General features: G+C 40.8%; 1 protein-coding gene across 2 annotated transcripts in view; it reads left to right on the top strand.

Moving 5' to 3' along the window:
• The first annotated feature begins 1026 nt into the window (after nucleotides 1-1026).
• The window catches only part of UBP1 (upstream binding protein 1), a 43642-nt gene continuing 26552 nt past the window's right edge, over nucleotides 1027-18116 (top strand). The window contains exons 1-2 of one of the 2 annotated variants that reach the window (XM_032459348.1): nucleotides 1027-1780; nucleotides 15863-16014. In XM_032459348.1, coding sequence (XP_032315239.1) covers nucleotides 1668-1780; nucleotides 15863-16014 — 265 coding nt within the window. In that variant the 5' untranslated portion in view covers nucleotides 1027-1667. The remainder of the gene's footprint in view (nucleotides 1781-15862; nucleotides 16015-18116) is intronic. The other variant, XM_032459349.1, reaches the window with a different exon arrangement.

Consider the following 18116-nt stretch of genomic DNA (forward strand, 5'->3'; position numbering starts at 1 on the left):
GAACCCACCTAACAGGATTCTTGCTGAAGGCAGGCAAGTGTATGTGATCAGGAATCACCTATGCCATGGTGGAGGTTAAGGAACCAGATGAGATATGGAGGCACAGGGTTCCTAAACTGACTTAGCAGGATTCTAGGAGGTCAGGAGCCTGAGGGAAGATTGATCCAGCATAAACAACCGTTGTCCTAAAAAACTAGCAACTTCTACTTCTTGACTTTTGGGACACTTGCTTTTGGAACCCAGCTGCCGCGCTGTGAGGAGGTCAAGGCCACACGGGAAGGCCACGTGTGGGCGCTCCAACTGGGGCCTAGTCCACAGCCAGCATCAGGCAATAATTATGAGTATGTTAGGCCCTGATCCGACTTTAGCCCCAGCAATATGACTGCACCCATAGAAGAGACCCTGGGTGACAGTCACCTAAGCCCAGTGAACTCCAGAACCACGAACAGTAACAACAGCAATAACAACTGCTGTCTGTTCCTGCGACTGAACTCTTCCCTTAACTCAAGCTCGCCATACTACTCACAGTGATTTGCAGTTGAGGGAACTTTACGGAGCCTTTTCCCGGGAGCGTTGATTGGCTTGCACTCACGTCAATCAAGACTTTCTGCCCAATGGGCCTTTCAGCCTCCAGACAGGGTGTGAGCTTATTGGCTAAGACTCACAACCAATCTCCCCACCTCAAGTGTGGGCAAAATCCAGAAACTACCCAGAAAGACCACACGGGATCGAAGCACGTCCAGAACTGCTGTTTAGGGCGGCTTCCTCAGGTGCAGTCCAATGAACTCTTTCTTTTGGCAGTGAATTCGGTCCTCGAGCCCGCCCAAGAGGAAGAAGATTATGATTGGTTATTTAGTACAGGGGCACAGAGACTCAAGGGACCCTCCACAAGGCACTTGCTATTATTGTTCAGTTAGCCTGTCAATCAGCCCGCCTTTCTGGATGGGCGGAAACGGAAGGCCCTTTTGGCACCGCCTCTTCCTGGGCTGGGGTGCGGGGAGACCGCCCGGCCGCTCCGGCTGGGACTGCCGTGAAGCGCGGCGCGGGGCGGCGCGGGGCGGGGCGGGCCTGGGCCCAGGGCGAGCGCGGGGGCGGGGCCGCGGCCGGGGCGGGGCCGGAGGAGGCGGAAGCGGCCAGCGAGCTCGAGCCGGAACCTTATTGAAGCCAGCGTCCGGGCCGGCGGAGCGGCGTCGGCGGGGTTGGCCGGGGCGGCGAGGGTCTAGAGCCGGGGCGGGCGGGCCGAGGGCCGGGGGTCGAGGCTGGGGGTCGGGTGACGGGCGGGCCAGGCTCCCGCCCCGCGCGGTCCCGGGGAGGATGTGGCCGGGGGCCTCGGGGCGGGGCGGCCGGCGGCGGCGGCAGCGCTAGCGGCGCGTGGGGTGGGCGGCGGCGGCGGCGGCATGAGGCGCGGGGCCGGCGCCCGCGGGAGGGAGGCGCTGCCGGCAGCCCGGCCGCTCCCGCTGCAGCTGCTTGCCGGGCTCGCCGCGTCCTGCCCGCGGGGCCCCGGCTGCTCTCGTTCCGGCCTTAACCCGGGCCGCCGCTGGTGACCACTCGCCGCGCCGCCGGAGGCTTCACCCGCGCCCTCCCCCAGGAAGCGCCCGCGGAGCTCCGGCCCCTTCGCCCCGCTCGCGGAGGCCGCTCTACGCGCCGGGCGGCGGCGAGGCCGGAAGATGGCCTGGGTGCTCAAGATGGACGAGGTGATTGAGTCCGGGCTGGTGCACGACTTCGACGCCAGCCTCTCGGGCATTGGGCAGGAGCTGGGCGCCGGCGCCTACAGCATGAGGTACGGGCGCCGGGCGGGCGGGCGGAAGCCTCTGTCTCCTTGGGGAAGGCCTGCACGACCCTGGGCCTTTGCCCGGCGCCATGGAGCCCTGCGGGCCTTTGCCCACCGCGGCAGCGGGCGAGGGAGGGCGTCCCCGCGGGCTTCGGCTGGGGGACCGCTTCGGAGGGCTGCATTTTTACTGTAAAATGCGCTCTGCTGTTAGGATGCCTTGAGTTGGGGGAAGGAGCTTGCTTTCTTTCAGGTAATTCACAAGCCACTTAGAGCTGGAATACAGTGTACGAAATGGTAGGACTTCTGTTGAAAACACTCTCTAAGGTTTTGGTATCATTTACTACTCTGTTCTACATTGTAGCCTTTGCTTGTTGCAAATTTTAATCGCTTGATATTTAAGTAGTAATTCTACCATAAGTGAAAGTAGCCGCAAGGGAGAAACGCACGTTAACTTAATTAGGTTTTTGATTGTCTCTAAGTGAAATTTTTCATTTGGGGGACTGCCCTCTTAGGCGGTTTCCTTTTGAAGAATGCTTTAAGATGCAGTGATTCCCCCACAAACAAGAGTTTGTTTAGTATCTGCTGTCTGTACAAGCAGCCATTCATTTTGTTTAATTTTGAGAGGTTGAAACCGACCTGAGCTTAGTCTCGCTTTTACACTTGTTTTTTTTTTTTTTTTTTTGAACTCCATATCAGTTTGGTAGATCTGCATTTTTATTTTTTAGCAGCTTTAGGGAAATATAGCTTGCGTACTATAGGTTCACCCGATGAAAGTGTAAAATTGAATGGTTTGGCAATATTTCATTAATGCGAGTTAAGTGAGATTTTCCCGAATGTACATGTTCTTTAATGCCTTATGTCTTTGAAATGCCGTCCAGTTTCCCAGTAGCTTTCCTACATCTCACTGCCGCTCTGGAGAGGGTAGGGTGGGACAGAGAGCATGAGAGTCCTGAAGAAGAAAGCCTTCTGGGTCAAAGTAGGCCTCTGATGATAGGGCTGCCCCCTGAAATAATTCGGCTTTTAAATCTTAGAAATCCTGCGCTTTAAAGAACTCTCAGGAAGGTGGAAGTGTTTCTCGGGGTGTGGAACTGCACCGAGGAAAGCCTTAGGTCACCAGTCGCTGACCCTGATTGGGTCTGTACTGGTCTTCCTGCACCTGGCACTTCCTCTCTCTGCAGTTGTGCAACTTGAGGGCTCTGCGTGAGGTGGCTTATTTTCTAGAACAACTGTCTCAGTTGTTGAGGAAATTGAGCTACTGAAAGTCATAGGGTCACCTGGGTCAGCAGTGCTAGAGGCACCGATTCCCTAGTGAAAGCACGGGCCTCGCGTGCTTTGTTGCTCCTTGAGACCCTGGATTTGCAGTTCAGGGCCTGAAGACGCAATTTCAGTATGTCTTTTCAGTTATCCTAGAATGAAAGTTTTCTGCTGAGAGCTTTACTTTGAGGGTTATTTTGAACTTTTACATTTCTTTCCCCTAGAGTTCTATTTGTTTTAGTGATTCAGCCAACTAATGAACTTCTGTTTATGGTTTATTCCATGAAAAGGAAATGAAATCTTGATACTAAACCTTTTTGTTGCCTTGTTCTTAAAGTAATACCTGATGTCTTTTTAATTCTGTTTCTTACAACACTTTCCAGGGGGAGACTTCTTCCATTGATTGTTTTTAGTTATTGGTTACATGGTATGTGCCATTTAATCTACATTTTCAAGTATCTTTGAAGGCAAATACCATTTTTAAAGAGCTTGCTTACTTTTTTCATATTTAATTGCACCTCAAAGACAAAGGAAAGCTGATGAGAGTACTTGCCTCTTGCAAATTCAAGGTCTTTAAGTTAAGTTCAAGTTTAGGAAATTCCAAAATTGACTTGATCTCGAGGTCTGTAGGAGGCTTGAGGCTGTTGCAGGCCTGCTTTGATGGCCCTTGGGGTTCCCACGCCCCACCCTGGAGCTGGGAGTGCCCGGCGGCTTTTCTCTCCCAGGGCAGTCAGCCTCTCCTCTGGATCCAGTAAACTCTAGCTCCAGGGAAGTAAGGCTGTGGATGCTTGTCTTTCTCTCTCATTTGTTCCATCAAGTTCAAGAAGTAAACTGGAGGTGCTCAATTTGAAATTACTGGAAAAGTGACTTGATAAACATTTTGCTTTGGAGGCAGCTTTCCATTTTTCTTTAAAAGTGAATAATGTCTACTATATTTGTTTTTTGAATGGTTTAAACCAAGAGGTATTTTTAAAGACTTCTTTTAGGAACTGGTTTCCTCAGCTTTGGGGGAAGACAGCATGTAAGAAAGACAGGGTTTCTCGCAATGGTCTGACTTAATTTATAAATATATTTGCATTAAACAATGTAGGTTGATGGTATTGGGGTATGATGAGGCTAATTTCTGATAATATCCTTGCTTCTTCCCTTTTTTCCTGTGCTCTGGTTCTCATTGTGTGTGTTCTTCTGTGTGTACTGTTGTACCACATTTGTATGTGAAGCATAGGCTGCTGCAGATTTTATCTGAAATGAAGCAGGTCGTAAATGTTTTTTACAGTCTTAGTTACAGTATCAGGGTTCTGGAGATGAATGGAGAGACCTTAGAAAACTAGTAGACCAATCCTTTTCTTATAAGTGAGTAAATCGAAGCTCTTAGATGTTAAAGTGATGGTTCATGGTTGTACCATTCCGAACGAGGGCTGAGTTTCCTCTCAGTGAGTGAAGGCCAAAACCTATTGTAACTGGAAATCTGGGTCATTTCTGTTTTGTGAAGTAAGGAGCAGATAACCAAATGACTTTAAAAAGTAAAACTCATTAAAACTGCTCTAAGAGGGTCTTTTGGGCCACCTGGTAATTTTCTTTCCACTTTACTGTTCACATGAAATGTATAATCTATAGTAAATTAATTTTCAGGATATAAGGAGTAATTTGAAAAATAAAAGGAGTAATGTGAATTCTTTACACATGAAAGCTTTTTTTTTGATGTTATTACCTTACAAAGGGCATTGGTCTGAACCCTGTTAAACTTTGCTGTGGTATAAATCTGTTTTGAAACAAGGTGTACTTTACATATTCTAAAGTGGGAAGTGGATCCTTAGTTTACAAATTGCTAAATCAAAACTGCTTTGGGATGAAGACAAATTTCCTATATTGATTGAAAGGTTAAAATGTCAGTTTATAGACCCTTTGAGATAATGGGAAAATCTCAACTTTGACCAGTGTTTAGTTAGTAAAAAATTACTAAGGATATGGTTTATTATGTAGTTTAATAGCTGATGATTTTCTTTGGGTCTCATGCTAAGACAGAATGTCCTTGAGTAGGTGACATTTCTTGGAAATATATAACATTCTCAGGATGAGAGAAATTTTAAAAATGTATTATGATGATACCTGAGACTGCTTCCTGAATTGGCAGTAATTTCTATAAAATTTCTCATTTCACATTTTAAAATTGTTTTCTGAATTTAATCTTGGCTGAAGTACAAGAAAGAATTTAGTAAATTACTGATAAAAAGATACTGACTTCAGACTATAGTGTCCACATTGGACACTATAATTAATACCTAAATTATGAATAATTAAATTCACTAAATTAATCAAACAAATTAAATTTATTGCTTTAAAGCTGGTATTGACAAATCTTTTCTCTAAAAGGCCAGATAGTAAATATTTAAGGCTTTGTAGACCAGGGGTCTCTGTCGCTGTGTACAGCCCTTTAAAAAATGTAAAAACCATTCTTAGATCATGATTGTACAAAAACAGGCCAGCTGGATTTGACCTTTGGCCTTTGTTGACCCCTGCTCTAAAGGATAGATTCTAATAATATACTTTGATTGCCTTGGAAAAACATTTGCTGAGTATTGAAACCTTATATTCAAAAAGTAATTTTACAACTAAGAACTCACTCAGCTAATTTATGTACATTCTATTCTTTGTCCATAGATTTTATTGTGTTCAGTTCTTAAAACTAGGGTATCCCCTCCCTGCACTAAACGTAAGATTCAGTGCAGTTTATATCCTTCCGTCAGCACTGTTTGAAACTTGGTAGTTTATTGATATGGTCTCATAAACTTGATATGTTTCATGACAGTGACACTTGTCAGTTTGACAGGACAACTTAAACATTTGCTTTTGGTGGAAATAACATCTGATTCCTCATCTTTTTTTAGCTGTAGTTTCTATGACTATGAAGGAAGCTCTGTAATATTTTGCTTGCTTTGGGACATACCTCGTAGATAAACGGGAAACTGTGTTGTGTTGAACCTTGGGAGTAGAGACTTTTTGTTTAAACTTTCTAAGTTTGGGGGAGATTGTGAAATTGTCTTGTTATGAACTATGACAACTAATTTTTAGTCATTTATTTATGTATTGGCAGTTGAACTTTTTTGCTTACAAAACTTTTCATTTTTAAATAATTTTATGTTTACAAGCTGTCTTATGTTTTATGTGTAATTTTATGTTTGCCTCCTTCAATGACAATTCCTTAGTCTTTCCTTCTCTCTTTTTTAAATTAAAAATGTTTTTTATTGAAGTATAGTTGATTTACAGTGTTGTGTTAATTCAGGTGTAGTCTTTCCTTCTCTTTTATGACTCTGACACTTGCTCTTTTTTTAAATTTTTGTTTATTTATTTTTTGCTAGAGGAAGTAATTAGGTTTCTTTCTTTCTTTCTTTTTAGAGGAAGTACTGGGAATTGAACCCAGGACCTAGTGCATGCTAAGCATGCTCTCTACCACTTGAGCTATACCCTCCCCCTGACACTTCTGATATGTTGTGGTCAGAACTGTTGTTTTTAAACACGTAAAAAAAAATTTGGAAGCGTAGATAGAATATACCTAGGAATACCATTTAGTTTTTAAAGGATCTCTGTCATTTAGCAGAATGACTTTGAGTAGGACCACTGTTGGTACATTTCATTTATGAACTGCTTTGTCTCAGTCTGTCTGAATAAAATAGTATAAATAGTATGCTGTATGTTTTGAGTTGCCACATAATCAAGGAATTTCGGTTTATTAGTTTATTCGAAATAGCAATGACAAACCATTAAATATTACCATAAATGTACTTTCTTAATTTTTTTCCAAAACAAAGCACTTAGAAGAGTGGCATTGCCTTACAGTTTTTGCAAACCTCTTTAATATCTGGCTTAGAAAAGCAAAAGATTCTCCCACCTGCTATAGGAATATACTGTTTTGGTTGACATGTGAAAGAAATCCAGTCTCACATAAATATGTCATTGAAAAAAGGATGATTATTTTAATAGCCCTTTCAGATCATTTTGCGTATTTTTCCAAAATGCCAGCTCTTGACCAGTGGTAGTTTCTTAAAGTTGCAGTGTGGAATTGGATACTGTTATCAATGTACTTTTTGTACTGTTACATTAGAATCAACTTGTCTCTTTTGAACTTTGACTGGATTGCTTATCCTGCATAATTTTGAAACATGCATGTGTTGGTCATTTGCAAAATAATGGCTTCTTGAGCTATGCAGATTTTCTTAATGTTGACACTATTCTATGCAGGAGCAAAAAATTACATTCCTTAATATCTCCATCAGGGAAGGCATACGGTGGAGCGTTCAGGTTTTATCACTGGCGACAAATGCTAGCACGGTTTTCCTGGAAATGATAGGCTCACTTTATTCATTTTTGAGGAAGTTTCTGTCAGATACCCAGGTCTGAATAATCAGAGTTTATCAGTTTTTCTTTCAAGTAAAAATAATACTCTGAGAGGAATTGTTAGATCTGCTCACAGATCATAGTTTTATTAAAACTTTTCCTTGAGATAACCATTATACTTAGGTGTGCAGCAGAAATACTTTATACCTACCCAAGGGCCAATATTTAATAAAATTAATAATAACTTTTATACAGTAACTGCCAGTATTTCTAGTACACTGCCTTGGTTTGTGCCAAGGCACCTGCAGTTTTAACACCATCGGTTTTGTACTATCACTGCAAATGTCAATAGAGTGAAAGGGCAAATAATGTTTCAGTATTCTGAGAATAGGTTTGACCTCCTGAACACCCGAAAGAGTCTCAGGTTCCCCAGGATTCTGTGACCACACTTTGAGAATCTTTGGTCTAATGTATGCCTAGAGTTTGGATACGTGAAATATTTAATTCTAAAATTAAAAACAAACCCATCATTGGCTTTGTAGACAGAGCCCTGGTGTCACTCAGCAAAGAGCAGAGCTGGGATCTGAAGCTTTGGAGTTGAAGTCTGACCTCCACTTCTTTCCACTGCACTTTTTGGTTGCCTCCCAATGAGTAGCTGAGACGTCTTCTTGTGGGAGTGGATGATCTTTCTGGATAGGAGGAAAATCAGTTGGGAATGTTACATATATTTTTTTCTTACTCTTGTGTCGTGCTTTTTTTTCTTTCTTCTTTTTCCCCTTGCAGGACCTTGCTGAATTTATTAGTTCTCATAATTTGTAGAATCTCAGATTTCCTAGTTAATATCTTTAAATAATGATAGATTTGCTTCATCTATGTAATCTTTACATTTCATTTTCTTCCCTTAGTGTGGGATAAGCCCTGGCTTTCACTGTAGTGTTGTTTAGAAACACTGAGAACTTGAATCTTTAGTCTTTTTACTGATTGGAGAATGCTTCCAAACCTCTATTCCTGGATGAGACTGGTCCTCAGTTTTCTCTTCTTGTACTCCGGGCCTTCTAAAAAAAAAAAAAAAAAAAAAAAAAAAAGCATTAAGGTTTTATCAGCTTATAGTGAGCTGGCTAGTTTTCTCCTCATCGGTGAAATTTTTTTTATGAGATGAGACTTAATTATTCCTTCAAACTTTTGTAAAACTCACTTGGAATTTGGCCTGGGTTTGGTGATTTTAATTTTTTTTAATGAGTAAATGTTTGCATGTGTAATTTATTTAATGGACATAGGAATATTCACAGTTTTATATACCTTAGCCAGTTTGGGGATTTTTTCTGATTTTTTTTTTTTTTAACTGATCTCTATGTGTTTGGGATTACTCGTTTTCTTTCACTCTGTATATTGCATGTCTTTTCCTTCTTCTGTGACCTATTTCAGAGGTTTGTCTGTATCTAGTGTCTTATAAGAAACCAAACTTTGGTTTTGTTTTTTTCTCTCTGGTGTGTCTTCTGTTTTATTTTTAATTCTTGTCTTGATTGCTTCTTCTGTTTTCCACCTTCTTTACTTGGATGCCTCCTCCTTGGTTCTGGTGTGTGTTTTCTAATAGATGCATGGCTGCATATTTATCTGTAAGTCTCCCAAGTCTTGAAGGCAGCACCTTTGTTTTCATTCAGTTCTCTGTTTTCTGTCTTTTGTTATAGTCTTCTATATACTCTGGATCCTGGCATTTGACTGTATGTGTACTTCACAAATACTTTCTTCTACTCTGTGACCTGCCTTTCCATTCTCCTTTTGGTAGCTTTGTTCTTGAACAGAAGTTCTTGGTCTGGATATGATCAGATTGACCAGCCTTTGTATTTAGCATTAGTCTTTCCCTACTCTGAGGGTAGAAAGATATTCTTACAGTCTTTTCAAAAGATTTAGTACTTTGCATATTACATCTAGGTTTGTAGCCTCTCTGGAGTTGATTTTTCCCCTTCCATTTCCATGTGGTATGACAGGAGGCCAGTTGCAGTTACCCCTGTGTGAATATGCAGCTCACCCAATACCACTAAAAAGGCATTATTTCTCACCTCTTTATAATGCCATTCTCTTCTAAATCCAGTGCCCATCAAGTTCTGAATGTGATGTTCTATTTCTAGATTCTGGACTCTGTCCTTGTGTTCCTGGGAAATACTCAGCTAGATCATTGTTTGTCATTATACTCTTGGATTTGGCTTGTTAATACTTAATTTAGGATTTTTGCACCTATATTTATGGCTGAAATGAGCTGTTTTTTAGTTTTGTTTATACCTAGTTTTGATTTCAAAATTACATAAGTCTCATAAAATGAATTATAAAGTATTCCCTCTGTTTCTGTTCTGTTGAGTGCGTGTAAAAGCTGCCACTATAAATCTGGTAGAACTCACCTGTGAAAGTGTTCTTTAGGGGAGAATTTCTAGGATAATTTTTTAAAGCTTTTTATGTCCTGAAGAAAGTTTTCATGTTATTTTTCTAGGAAATTGTTCATCTTATCCATATTTTCAAATATGCTGGTGTACAGTTGTTAGTGATAATCTCATCTTAGTTAGTTTTTATATCACTAGTTACATCTTTTTTATTTTTATTTGTGCCTTGTCTTTTTGAACAGTCTCTCTAGACATATGTCTGAGTTGGGGGGGCATATTGGACTAGTCCTTTTGTGCCCTTTGTTCTTGTCTGTCAGGACTAGGAGGACTTCCAGGTGTTTAGAACACTCCTTTTCCTGGGACTCTGATAACAGTGCTCTGCACATCCTCCTCCCTGTAGCCAGCTCCCCATTCTTACCACTTCCAAGATCCTTCCACTTTGCCCTCTGGAATTCTCAGTCTATCAAAAAATCCCCTAAATGATCAATGTTATGGATCGAATTGTGCCCCCTCAAGAAGGGCGTGTTGAAGTCCTAGTCACCCTCTACACCCCTCAGTACCTCAGAATGTGACCTTATTTGGAAATGAGGTCTTTACAAAGATAATCAAGTTCAAATGTGGTCATCAGGGTGGGCACTGGTTGAATATGACTGATGTCTTTATAAAAAGGGGAAATTTGGACAGACGGGCACAGAGGGAAGACTGGGGACACACAGGGAGAAGTTGGCCACATGCCTGGAGTGATGCACCTACAACCAAACAACACCCAGGATCGCCACCCAACACCAGATGCTGGGAGGGAGGCCAGTCGGAACCACAACCCTCCACCACCCCGTGCCAGCCCTCGGAAGGAACCAGCCCTGCCAACACCTTGATTTCGAACTTACTGCCTCCTCAACTGTGAGACAGTAAATCTCTGCTGTTTTAAGCCACCAGGTTTTAGTTTTTTGTGACGACAGCCCTAGGAAGCTGATAGAGCCAACTTTGTCTCCTACCGATACCTTCCCCTTCTTTCTCTTTTGGAAACCTGGCTCTGCTCTGAGGACACTTTTCCCCTGAAGCCATCTCGTGGCAGTGGTTCATTTTCACACCCTGCCACCGCCCTAAGAGGCTGGGGAGAGTTCTCCCTCCTCACTGCCACTTCCAAGCTCTTCTCCCTCTCTCCTTCCCTGCAAGACCCCCAGCTTTGAATTTCACGTCACCAAATGTCACCAGTTACCCAGCTATCGCCGTCATCTTCCGATTTCTGGGTCATACCTCATTTAAAAATTCTAGGTCCTGACTCACTGTCATTAGCTAACAGAACTACTGTCTTAATTCTTTGTGACTTCAGAAAGTACTTAAATGGACTTTCCAGTGGCCTGAAGCTTCGGTTCCTTGATTTTCTTTCTTATAATGACATTGTCTTCAGCTTGTCAGTCCTGTTTTGCTTGGGCGTTAGACCTTGACACTGCCATCACACAGCCCAGCTATATAATCTCCAATTCAGAGTTCACCCACCACCTCCTGCCTCTCAGCTCGCTCCCTTGTTACCCTGCTCTGCCAGCACTGGACAGTCTGAGATCTCTGATGTTGCTCTCAGGTCACAGCTCCTCACCTCTGGACGCCTGCTGTCTTCCCCAGCCAGTGTAACCTTCCATGTCAGTCATTGTAACCACTTCCCTGCACATACCCTCGTCTCTCTTGCCCCCTCTTGCTTTAGTCCCCTCTCCTCTTTTTGATGTTAGTAAAACTGTAACCCTGGTTAAATTTGATTTCTTCTGCTCTGAAGTAGCTGAATGTGGCTCCAGGAAAGTGCTGATTGGGCCTCACTGGACGTAAATGACCTTAGCTCTCAGGTGCTTCCCTTTTGCTGCTCAGTGGTCCCACAGTAGTGCCTGTCAGTCCCTCCAGTCCATTCCTTCTCCCACTCTCCTCAAGGACTGGATGATGGCGGCTCAGACCCACAACTCTCCCTCCCAGGGCCTACTTCTGATTGATTTCCATACTTGGTACCTTACTAAGAAAATGGAACTTCCGCCTACTATACTGACTTTGCATTTTTTCTCCATGTGTTTAAATGTAGATTTTTAAATTATTTATCCTACTTTGGTTATTTGGGGTTCTTGAGTCAGCAAATTCGTGTATTTCATCAGTTCTGGAATTTGCTTAACCTTTATCTCAAATATTGCCTCTGCCCCATTCTTTCCTTATCTGAGACTTCAGTGTAAAATGTTCTCACCTGATATTTTCTTTCTTAATGTCTCTTCTGCATTTTCTGTCATTTTGCTCTCTGTGCTGCCTTCTGAATCATTTCTTTTTACCTGTATTCCAGTTTCCTTATATACTCTTCATTTCTCTGTGAGCTGCTATTAAACTGGAGTTCTTTTTTGCTTTGTTTGTTTTTTTGTTTTGTTTGCAGGGGTAAGTAATTAGGCTTATTTATTTAGAGGAGGTACTGTGGATTGAACCCAGTACCTCATACACGCTAAGCATGCGCTTTACTGCTTGAGCTATACCCTTCTTCCTAAACCCGAGTTCTTAATTTTAGCAATTTTGCTTTCCAGTTCTAGAAGCTGTGTTTGTTCCTTTTCGGTTCTGCTCTCCCTTAAAATTTCCTGTTCCTTACAGATCTTTTCAGGCTTGTCTTTTATTTCTTTAAACAGAGTAAGCTTAATTTTATCTTATGGTTCCAATAACTCTGGCATCTTGAAGCCTTTGCAGGTATTAGTCTGTGTCCAATCACAAAAGCAGAAACCACTGAGATGTTGGGGCAGAGAAGGAGTTAGTGAAGTATTTGATAGCAGAGGTGCTAGAAGGATTCAGGGAGGAGGGCTGGCTGCTGCTGCTGTGGTCTCCTGCCTCTGCTCTTCCCCACTCCCTTGTAATTTCCCACCAGTCCTTCCTTTTGGAGTGACCTAGCAAGGTCCCAGCTGGCAAGACGTCTCATATGTAGTTTTCAGACCTCTCACCCCCTGCAGCAGAGGCAGAAGAGAACTGAATACCAACAGGCCGGCTCTGGAACTGGGTGTTTGCCATCTGTTGTTTTTGCTGTTGGTTCTTGTTCCTAAAGTCTTGTTTGTCTTTGTGTGCCTGGTTATTTTTGGATACTGGCATTTCAAAATTACTTGGAATAATTTGAAGCCTTGAGGCTTTTCATTTGCTTGTCAGATGCCTGGGAGTCCTACCTGTCTGGGATATGAGATTACAAAAACAACTGAATACCAGAACTTTCTTACACTTCAGCCTAGTAGAATTTATGATCTTAAATGATCTGGAGACCTAGTTCTTCATTTTAGTCTCAACTGTTTATCAGTGCTGCAATTCATCTATCCATTCCGCAGATATTTGAGCTCCTTTGTGCTAGATGCTGGCTTTAATCGGTGAAGAGAAACCAATTTGAGGGGTGGTAATATACTTATGGGGGATACAACCTAAGTCATGTATACTGTTAGAAAGTGAAACACTTTATGATAAATAGAGTAGGAAAGGGGAAATTGGGAGTGGAGATGGGAGGGTTATAGTTGTCCCTGAAAAGGTGACATTTTGAATGAAATGAGCCAGTAGGGCATCAGCAGAAGAATAGAGCCAGTGCAAAGGCCCTGAAAAACAGGGAAGGAGGCTGGTGTGACTGGGGCAGAAGGGCTGAGGGTGGGTGGAGCAAAAAGAAAGAAGAGATGAAGTAGGACCTTGATGGACCTTGTAAGGACCCTTGCTTTGAAAGTGAGCTGACGGAGAGTTCAGAGGAATGAAATGATCTGACTTCTGTTTGAAGAGGCTCACTCTGGTGACTGTTGGTTGGAATGCATTTTCTTTTTAATGAAGTAAAAAAATTAATTGGGATTTCAAGAACGCATGATCTCTACCTGTTTATGTGTTAAGTTTATTCGAGAATAATATAGCACCTGCCATGAGTATAGTATTCCTGTGTGGGTCATCTAGGCTATAACCAAGTGAATAAAATAGTGGTTGCTTCCTAGGATCTGTGTTTATTATATATGACCGTTTATTTATAAATAGCCATTCTTATGTAGTCTGATGTCTTATTTTAATGACCTGTATTTAATGATCAACACAAGCAGTTAGCATTAAGATCTGAAAATTATTCTCCATGTTACTTTTCGGTATAATTAATTAGTGTGTCTGAGTTATATCTCATTTTTTATTTCTTCCTCACCAAGAGAACTTTAAATGTTTCCATATATATGACATAAGAACACATATATTTTTTTCATCTATGGTGGAGTCATTTTGACTGTTATGATTGTTCTTTATAAAGAGCTGCTCTGAGTCTTGAAGTACCATTTGTAAGTTTCCTGAAAAGTTTTTATATCTGCCTCGGGTTTTATATCTGTCCTAGAGGGGTGCTGGGGACCACTGCTGACTATGTGTTTCTCCGTTATACTTTTGACTTAGGAGTGTTTTGACAGTTCCTAGGTATAAATAAAGGAGAATTAGTGGGCATTTTAGTCCCTGAATAGTCAGTCTAGTGCTTCAGTAGAAATGTATGTGGGAGGAGAGAATACAGGGTTTCCCTTTCTGTTCATTTATTTCCACATTTTGTTTTTCAGTTGAATTTAATTAAAATGGGGCTAGCCAAATATCTGAGTCAGTTAACAGCTTGTAAGAAGAAACAAGGAATTCAGACAAGTCTTTGCTGTTGGGGTTGATATGGTAGTTTTTCATTTGAATATTTCACTGTTATTTTACTTTTTACTGAGGAAGGGACGTAGAAAAATTATCAAGATATAAATATACAGCTTAGTGAATTATCTAAAAAAAAAATCCACTCTTCATACATTGATGGTAAGAATGTAAAATGGTGCAGCCACTTTGGAAAACAGTCTGGCTGTTTCTCAAAAAGTTAAACAGAGTTACCATATGACACATCAGTTTTACTCCTAGATATATATCCAAGGGAAGTAAACGCATGTCTACACAAAAACATATGCAGCTGTTCATAGCTGCATTATTCATAATAGCCAACAAGTGGAAACAAGCCGAAGGGCCATCTTTTGATGATAGATAAACAGAATGTGGCATATTCATACAATGGAATATCATTCGGCCATGAAAAGGAATGAAGTACTGATGTGTGCTGCAACATGGATGGACCTTGAAAACATACCGAGTAAAAGAAGCCAGTCACAAAAGGCCGCATGGTTCTCTTTGCACTAAATATCCAGCATAGACAGATCCATAGAGACGGGCAGATGAGTGGTTGCCAGGGCTGGGGATAGGGTGGCGGGGTACGAATAGGGGTGGCTGCTAAGCATAGTTCTTTCCCAGGAGCTGGAAGTGTTCTGGAATTAGGTAGCGGTGAAGACTGCACAACTCTGTGAATACACTGTACTCAAAACCACTGAATTACACAGTTTAAAAGGGTGGATTCTGTGGTATGTAAATTTTATCTCAGCTGTTTAAAAAAAAAAAAGGACAAACCAAACACATCCATAATGTGTTTAGCCACCCAAGTTGATAGAATATAGACAGTGCCCCAGAAGCCACCCCATCCCTTTCCCAGTCAATACCCCAGGTTATTCTTGGGGGAAAAAATAGCAGCTGTTTCTACTGCTGCTGTTTGCTTCTCAGAAGAAGCTGTTATTCTAGACTAAGTATGAAGCTCTCTGCTCTCAGCACTTGGCCAGGCCTAGCGGGGAACTTTTTGTAAAGTACCACTTTAATCAAATGCTTCTTTGTGATTTCACGGTGCCAGCGTACCTTTCAAAACAGGTGGCTATGTACGTACTCTTGCTCTTTCTTTTTTTTTATAGAAATAATGAGTTTAAAGTTTTTAAAGAATTCTTTGACATAACTTTTTTTTTAAATACCGTAAATACTATCAGTCTGATCTCTTTATCAGTAGTTTGGATTTTTTTTAACTATTAAATACTTTTTATTCTAATTTAAATATTTCTTTCTTGAATACTTCTGCCCAATCATAGCCACTCATTCCCCCTGCCACACTCACTAGAAATAGGGGTTATTAAAACTTTCTCTCGGGGGAGCCAGATTAGCATTAATAGTTATTCTATTCTACATACCATTTCTGATCTTAAATTTTAAAAGAAACTACCCTAAATGTTTCTCTATGCTCTGAAATATTTTAAACCCAAAGTAAGGTCACTTTTGATTCTTTGCTTTCCAGCGATGTTTTGGCATTGCCCATTTTCAAGCAGGAAGATTCCAGCCTTCCATTGGATGATGAAACTAAACACCCGCCTTTTCAGTACGTGATGTGCGCAGCAACATCACCGGCAGTCAAGCTGCACGATGAAACGCTCACTTACTTGAACCAAGGTTAGTATGGCTGTGTCATATTTTGATGTAAGGATTTTAAGAATTTGAAATAATATTTTGGCATTGCAGCCTGATGAATGGTAATAACTTAAAGTTAGATTCTTTTTCTTTAATTTTACAACTTTAGTTAACAAAAATTGTAGGAGTTTTACAGTGAGCCAACAAAACAATATTTGGTGGAAACTGATTTGCATAGAGGGTCTGTGGAACAAGATTTATTCCAGTTTTTTTTTTTTTTAAAGACAAAATCCAAAGAAGGAGCAATAGAAAAGGATGTCAGTTATTTTTAGGAACTTGAGGATGAATCAGAAGTCCAGCTAGCAAGAAACCTGTTCTCAGGCATGAAGCAGATTTGTGCTGAGAATAGACATAAGCTTCCCAAGGTGGAATCAGTGGCTAAAATAAACCGTGTCAAATTTTGTCTACACTTAATAAGAATACTATGTTTTGGTGATACGAAAGCGAGAGTGAGCAGAATGGAAAACAGAGTTGGGGGGCCGGTAGGATTTACCGTTGGAGAGAATGAAGCGGTTTTTTTTGGAGGTGCTCTCAGCAGTTTGGGCACTGGCCAATGTGACTTATCAATGTAAACAAATGTATTTAGCTATGCAGGAATTAATTTGTTGGACACCTATACTGAAAGCATGTTGAACTCTTATTTTTAAAATGAATTCAGCATGTTTATTGTTATAAAAATAGTACATACTCATTATAGGAAAATTGGGGGAATGCATCAAGGGATAAAACTGAAAGTGGACTGCAGTTGCACTCCCGCCCAGGATAACTGATTAACGACCTAGGTGTGTTTCCTTGTGTGTATATCTATTTTATTTCAACAAAATGGGAATTAACATCTGTTCACTTACGAGTTCGTTGTGATTATTTTTCTGTCCTTAAATAGAATCTTTAATTCCTCAAACTTTTGGAAAGAGCTATAGATTTTAGACTTCACTAGTGATTATTCTGAAATGAGGAAGAATAACTTTTTTCTGACTTTCCATTTGATAGATAAACTTAAGACTTTATGAGGTTTTACTTTAATTCTGATTTGTAGCCTATGGCAATACCCTGATTTTGGTGTTAACATTAATTTAGGAATTGCTTGAGTAGGCATTCAGTTATCTGAAACTTAAGTTTCATATTTGAAAGAAACTTAAGAGTTCATATGGTAATCTGTTTTAGACATAAACATTTCAGAAGAAACAATGTAGAGGCAATAATATTCACTGTAGCTTTATTTCTAATGACAAGAAAAGGAAATAACCTGAATTTCTTCTACTTAGGGAATAGTTGAATAAGTTGTTATGTGCATACCATGGGACGAACATGCATACACCCTCTGTTTAAAGAACTTTGGATATATCTGTCTATTGGCCTGGAAAAATATTCATAACTGGTCACCATTATTATTAAATTGGATAAAGACATTTCACATTGATAAAAGTTGCAGTCCACAGTCTATAGTGATAACATATTAGATCTACATTCGCTGAATGCTTCCTGTGTATGAAGCATTGTACTAAATAGTATATATGTGGTATCTTGTTCAGTTCCCACAATAACCTGAGAAATTTTATAGATTCATTACAGATTTTAAAAACTGAAGCTTAGAGCAGTTGATAAACTTGCTCACTGTCAATTTGGTCAAGCTTAGATTTAAAAAAACATATTGAAATATCTACAGTAGAGTGCATAATTCTTAAATGTACAGCTCAATGAATCTTTACACAGATCGTTCCCTTGAAAACACTGCCTGTGCCCAGTATATCCGTTACCCTAGCAGGCTCCCTCCTACCCTCCCCAAACCGACGCTCCAGGTGACTATAATCAGTGTAGTAAGTGCAGGTGATTTTCAAGCATTTGACTCTGCTCACTGCAGTATTAATGAAGAGTATTTTCTTCGTTGTCGAATTGTGTTAATTTACCTCTTAGTTTCTCCTAGTCTTTTAGGAAAAAAATCACTGGAAAAGTAAAACTGCATATGTAGGCTACATTTTTTAAAATAAATATTTGAATAATCATTAAAAATGCATTTCAGAAATCATACAGTAGTTCTACTTTTATATACCTTTTAAAAAAGAAATAATAATACTTTAAATATA

This window comes from Camelus ferus, chromosome 17, assembly GCF_009834535.1.
Source record: "Camelus ferus isolate YT-003-E chromosome 17, BCGSAC_Cfer_1.0, whole genome shotgun sequence".
Taxonomy (NCBI): Eukaryota; Metazoa; Chordata; class Mammalia; order Artiodactyla; family Camelidae; genus Camelus; species Camelus ferus.